Here is a 6822-nt window from a genome sequence, read left to right on the forward strand (position 1 = left end):
AGACAGGCAGCAAAAGGCCTCAGGCTGGGACATGCTGCATAGAGGACCTTCAGCCTCCATACACAGAGCTCCTGCTTAGATAGTTAAGCTATACAGCGCCCCATGTGTGTATCTCTGTTAGTATTATGCAAATTTCAGCTGAACAAAAACTGCAAGCTGTGATCTGTGAAGGATGAATAAAAGGTATGTGTTTATAATGGAGCTTTTTATTTCATACTAAATTCATCAGCGCCTCTCTGTGGTCAAACAGCAAAAGGCAGGTTCACTTCAAGACGCAACATTTAAATCTTACATAAGAGCACATGCTAAGCTGACATTCAGTGCAAGACTTTCACATTTCTAAATCAACTTATTGAGTGTTTGAATTGCTTTTCTTTTTCTGAATTTAATACGACCATAAAACTGATATAAACTTGTGATGTTAGTGGTGTTTCCAGTGTAAGGTTGACTGATAACAGGAAGCATCTTGCACATCAAAGAGGCAGCTTCTCCTAAGTCAAAGTTGAGCCTGGAGAAACTCTAAAGTCTCAAAATTGTGATCATCAGTTACTACTGAAATCAACCTACAGTAATACAGTTTCTTATTGTAAAACAGAGACTTCCTGACAACACTGCTACATTATTTAATTTCACAGTACAATCAATGACAAACCGTTTATAAATATACCGACATTTTTTGCTGAGATGAAAGAAAGTAAAATCATTTCAAGTAAAGTTACAAAATTGCATAGGGTTTTTGGTCCACTTTTGAGTTTTAAACACAAGAAAAAACTAAAGTAACAATTCAATAGTTTATAATCCAAACAGTACAACAACAATGTATTTATCATTATTAAAGGTAAATGTATTGTGTATGAAGGATAGATGGAAATTTCCCTCACAAAAATTAGTGGAACTGCAGGATCTAAATTAAAGCAGCACATAGTTCTCACAATGGAGCAACTACAGAAACACTTATTCAAAACTATTATTCATTTCAAGACAAAAGATTCATATGAAATCGTGTAATACACCAAATATATTTTCATGCCCTTTGATACAGAAAGGCAAAAATCAGTTTCCCACAGATGTTCAGTGCCCTCCTCTCTTTTTTTCATCCTACACACTTTAAACTTGAGAATGGATTCCATGATTGGAGATGGTTTCGAACTTCTAAACTCAATCTTTGGCATTGCATCTTTGACACCTCTTGTCTTGACGGTGCTACATCTGGTTTTCGTTATATTGTGGGCTGGAGTACTGATCCTGCATGGCTCCAGCAGCTGCCCCCATGGCGGCCTGCTGGGCTGCTTCCTGGACATGAGGGTTCTTCCAGGCTCCTGTGGCCCATTCCTCCTGAGCTTTGGACATGCTGGCCCCAGTGCCGCGGTAGAAATTATGAATCTGCATGCACGGTGGGATCACAAGTCATTAACATTATTATGGGCAGAAGGTAAGTGGTCTTAAGTGCTTTCATTAAAGAGCATATGCGTTGTTAGGTTCTATTATTCCAAATCATTAAGTCTGTCAACCAATTTGCATAATGCTTTTAATTAGCTCAAAGGATTCTGTCACTCTGGTGACAAACCTAACAATATGAACAGAATCAATCTCAAATTCAAGCATAGAAACAGTTAAAAAAATAACAGAGAAATTATTCTAATATTTGTTATACTGTATGTTATATTGTATGTACAAGGCGTGTACACTGTTTATGTTTTTCTGTTCATTTCTACACAGAAAAGCATGTGTTAAACTCCTACCTTGGTGAGTGCAATGAAGGACAGTGAAGCCACAGCAGTGAACATGATTGTAGGGATCAGCATGATTAATGCGATAAAAATGTTGTAGCTGAAGAAGGAGATGGTGGCCAACCAACCACTGAAAATCCAAAAAAAAACAAGACTGTTACAAAATGTACGTTTGAAAGATACAATCTGAATACAACAGGAACCACTGTGATCTGTTATTGGATTATGTGGCGATCATCCATATGAAACCACAGTTGAACATCTGGATGCTAAATGCTTTTTATTGTTAGTTTTATTGCTCATGCATTAGAACATCCATTTGCACATTGTGACATTTATAAACTTTATGGAGGCTGTAATATTCATTTCTGATCATCAGCCTGAGTTAAGCGATATTTGACGACCACTTTAACAGCCTCTCAAAGTCTAAGAAAAGGGCTATCATAAAAGTTATGTCTGGGCAATATTTGATGGTGAAGCAACATTTTTTGTGGACATTTGCGCCAGATTTGACAAACACTTTACAGCTATCACACCCACAGGAACGGGAGTGTGAGAATTTGTCGACAAACCAAAATGATAATACCTTTTTTTTTCAAAACATAGTGACAAGCATGAAAACATTTTGATTCTGATTCAGCTACTGTCAGTCAATATGAGGCATTACTTCACAGTTCTTTCTAATCTCTGACTCTTACCATACTCCCCAACCAGGAATGCCTATGCTCTGGATGATACTGATGCCAACTTGGGCCATGAACACAAAGAAGAACAGCATGAAGTTGAAGGAGCTGTCATTCCTAAGAAAAACACAAAAGTTCCATAAGCATTTATACTTGCATAGCCCTAAAGCTATGTGCCATGCCTATTTGCACCTTCCAGCTTTTTGGCTGACACATGGGTGGGCTTGGAAGAGAAAATGTTGAGATCCACTGTTCAAAACAACAGTCATTTTCCCTAATTGTAATCTGGTGACTGAGGAGAGAAACACACGCAGGCCAAGAAGAAAAAAAAAATGTTCTGAATTTTAAAATGATCATGCTTCTAAGTGAAACATTAGAAAACTTTTTAAAAAAACACATTCCCTACTAATCTATGGTACTGTGCAAAAGTCTTGAGGCAACCCTCACTTTGTCATATTTTAGTCCAAGCAGCCAGACTTTCACGTTTGAAAACTGTCTTGAGCAAATGTTCTCCAGGCTTTCTGAAGGTCTTTTAAAGTTTTTCTTTGGTAACAGACTGTTTTTTGTACCCATTTTCAGTCCAGTCTTTGTACCTGACCACTTCCAGAAGAATCCATTTTTTTTGTTTGTTTTTTATTTTGTTGTTGTATTGTATCTTGAAGCACTTTGTTATACGCAGCCATAAATGCATGATTTGTTCTGGCTTGAAATAATATTTTTGCACCAAAAAGGGAATCCCAATAAGCTATTAGCCTAAAACATGATCTATGTTAGTGTGGTGTGCAGTATGTCCTGAAAAACTTTTTCTTTTTTTCTCAAAAAGCGATAAGAAAAAGGGGAAAATCCAGCAGAACTGACACCGGTACTGCGAGATATATCTGGACCTTGAGTTTATTCATCTACTGTTCACTGAAGCCTCATCAGAAACTCTCTTCATGAAAGGGTGGCTGTTAAGAAGCCATTAAGGAGGGAAACAGGAATAAAAGGCTGAGGTATTCCAAATGATACAAGGATGATAAAGGACTGAAATTCAGTAGCAACAGGCCTTATGAAGGGAGGAATCCTCCGCAGAACTTGAACCTCAACATTATTATAACAGTGTGGGATCATCTTGACAGAGAACAGAACAAAAAGAAGCCAACAATTTTGGACTATCCCTCAAGACGCCCGGAGAACTATTCCTGAAGACAACTTAAAGAAATTGAAAACTTCTCTAGATGTGTTGAAGATTAAAGATTAAGTGTACAAACTTAGTTTTTGCCCTATACACTGTGTTTCCATTTATTAGTTTAAATAGATCACTGCATCTACTCTATGTTCTCATATGTTGGGAATTTAGTTGTGGTTCAAGATTGTAGTAGAATACAGTAAATATTCACAGTAACTGATATTTTGAATAGATTATCTCATATTTTGAACATGCAACTCAAATTGCCTCAAATGAGCTGAATGACTTAAAATTCAAAATCAAATTTAAATGTTACTGCATAGAAGTACTTTGTATTTTTCTTACTTGAAGGCCTTGTAGATGGGCCTGAACCAACAGACATAGGAGCAAGGAGTGAACATGAGGAGCCAGATGAGGGCCAGTCCAAAGTTGGTCACTCCACCGCCACCGAACATCCAAATAAAGCAGCCAATGAGATTCACAGCAAGTGTTGCACTATTCACTGTAAGAGTAGCACAGAGGAATTTTAGACACTGGTGTAAACACAGACAAACAAACCACTATTTAATACATGCACATGCAAACAGAGAGAAGAGTTTGATTTGAAAGAAATTTTGAGGGAGTGTCAAAACAGTGAGCATCAGCATGATGAGGCCAAAAGATGGTTTGTGCTCAGTCTTTTAGCTTAAACATTTTATTTTAACTACACTTGGCTCTTATTTGGTCTCTGCTCTCTTGTCCCTCCTTCTGTCAACAGACCATCAATGATGGCCACTCACTTTCAAATGCTGACCCATAGCGAATAGATTGTGTTTCACCAACATAAATATAAATACATTCTTTAAACGTAATTTTCTTTCGAAAACACCAAATGCACAACCAAAGAAAATGACTGTCGGTCTCAAATGATTTTCACAAATGACACAAGAAGAAGAATGCAAAAGTAAAATCTGTCAGATGCAACAAGCAATGTGCACACCACATTCTCACATTGAAGCATTTATGAAAGAAAAGGTACAGAAAGTTGCCACAAAAGATAAATAAATGATTGCACTTTGGAGCAAACTGGGACTTTCAATACCTTCTTACGTTTAGCTTTTTTGAAAAAGAAGACACCTGTAAGAAGAAAAGATAGTTCTACATGAGAGACACATAATTTCTGTTATATTCCATACAGAAAATGTCTCTGACAAAGCAGTCAAAACTTATATAGAGAGAAGAGGCTCCTCTGAACTTGTCACATTTGGCAAAAATGAGTTGCAACCTGCCCTGTGATGGACTGGCGACCAGTCCAGGGTGTACCCTGCCTCTCGCCCAATGACCGCTGAGCTAGGCTCCAGCCCCCCGCGACCTGACCGACGGATTAAGCGGGTATAGAAAATGGATGGATGGATGGATGAGTTGCAAGCTGGCATCCACACCTGAGCTCCGATTTTGTGTTTTTTTCATTTCAGCTGTTTGTTGACTTGTTCCCATGTACTAAGTTAGTATTGTGTGGCAGCAGTGCACATACTTTGGGCTTTTTCTTGCTTCTCTTCCTGACTTTTGTCCTCTTGGGTGACTTCGCACACAGGAAGGGAGTTTGCAGAGGAAAACACCATTGTGCTTCAAATTTACAGTATAATAAACTCATCTGCTCAGGCCGGTGCAATGACTCAATACTGCATAAGACATTGTCACATGACAACCAATAAAACTGTTCTTGGACCAAAGCAACCATTATAAACATTACCTCTACTGTTACAATGACATTATTGTGAGCTGATCACAAAGGGAAAAACACTCAGGAATCAATCAACATGAAAATGCCATTGATTCATTTTTAAAACATAAGCTCATAGAAGCCTAGCATAGGTTAAAGTAATAATAGAGTGCCATAACCAGTTGAGAACATCAGTTGTAGCCACTCACACATCCACAGGTGGTACATTTTCTTGCACATGTTGCGGTGCTGTTCGGGGATCTCTTCAAAGTCTTGATAGAAGCATGGCTTGAGCGGAATGAATCCAGGAATTGGAGGGAAATTGGGCTCTGCAACAAATACCAGACAGGCAGACAATGTTAGTCTCTCTATGACTAAAAAAAAACAAAAACTTTTTTTTTCTACCCCTGGACTGTTCAATTACTGACCAGCCATGTGGATACAGTGTAGTTTGTCTTTCGATTTACTCCTCCTTCTGACCTTTTAGCCTGTCAAACAAGGGGAAACTTCAGGTTAGTGTAAGCTACTGTAGCTGACAATTTGCGGATGCTTTGCTATGCACTCACTGGAGAAGGAGTGGATCATGCAAAACCTGCCATATGCTACAATAAGAAAGTGTTACCAAGGGTGTCACGGCTCATCGAGCTGGGGGATTTATTGTGTGAGCCCTCCAGCCACGACTGTTGATAATATCTGAACGACACAATCGTCCCGGCTTCATCAGCCATCAGAAAATGCTAACACAGACTGGACACTCGGGCACACACGCCGTGACAGTCACATGTGAACTGCAGCCAGATGAGATGCACCCGTTCATAGTCGCTACACACGACGGATGTTTTATGGCAGGCTATCGCGGCTTGGAATTAAGGTTTCTTCAGGAAACCTAATCTGCTTACCTCCTCCACAGAGCAGCCGCTCTTCTGTGTAATGTGCTCTCCCACGGAGGCTTCACCTGCGCGTTGAAAACTCAGTCAATGATAAATCCGCCGGTACCTACAGCAAAGCTATCAGACTGTTATAATACTTTTCTTCTGCACTGTATAACTGCAGCAATAAATTCTTGGGAACCTAACCCCTCGACCAATCACCGCGCATGAGTCTGCTGTCACTTTGATTCAGGCCAATAGGTGGATTACTCTAATCCTTGACGTTGTATTGTTGATCCAATCACATTTTAGTTCCCTGTCCATGGTGCTGAATACGGAGATTAGAAAAACAATCTGTACAGCACCAACTGCTTCTCTAATGTAACAAATACCTTGCTGACAATTAGAAAAGCTCTGAATGTCTGACACACCCCTGCGCTGTTTATTTTTCATGTAATTCATCAGGAGAGCAGCAATAACATAAAAATATGGATATCCAGGTTTGAATCCTGACGTTTTTTTAAGCGCAACCAGGTTGTCTTTCCTAATGTCCTCTTAGTTTCCATAATATTTTGTGTAAAGGTCATTTCACATGTAAATTCTACTGCTCCACTGGGGTCAGGGTTTAGGAGTCTATCAGCAAATTCTTCATTTCAAATTAGGGAGTTGG

The 6822-nt window shown here is 39.1% G+C and overlaps 1 protein-coding gene across 1 annotated transcript; it reads right to left on the reverse strand.

Annotated features, from left to right (window-relative positions):
- Positions 1–238: 238 nt before the first annotated feature.
- scamp5b (secretory carrier membrane protein 5b) lies at positions 239–6296 on the reverse strand. The gene is made up of 7 exons (XM_072380248.1): positions 6183–6296; positions 5712–5771; positions 5493–5612; positions 3927–4083; positions 2429–2530; positions 1743–1860; positions 239–1383 (listed from the first exon to the last, which is right to left on the reverse strand). Exons 2-7 carry the CDS (start codon positions 5716–5718, stop codon positions 1204–1206), a joined length of 684 nt encoding a protein of 227 aa, XP_072236349.1. The 5' UTR covers positions 5719–5771; positions 6183–6296; the 3' UTR covers positions 239–1203.
- Positions 6297–6822: the final 526 nt, after the last annotated feature.

Source organism: Leuresthes tenuis, unplaced genomic scaffold (genome assembly GCF_036924035.1).
Source record: "Leuresthes tenuis unplaced genomic scaffold, fLeuTen1.0.hap1 SCAF_2, whole genome shotgun sequence".
NCBI classification, from domain to species: domain Eukaryota; kingdom Metazoa; phylum Chordata; class Actinopteri; order Atheriniformes; family Atherinopsidae; genus Leuresthes; species Leuresthes tenuis.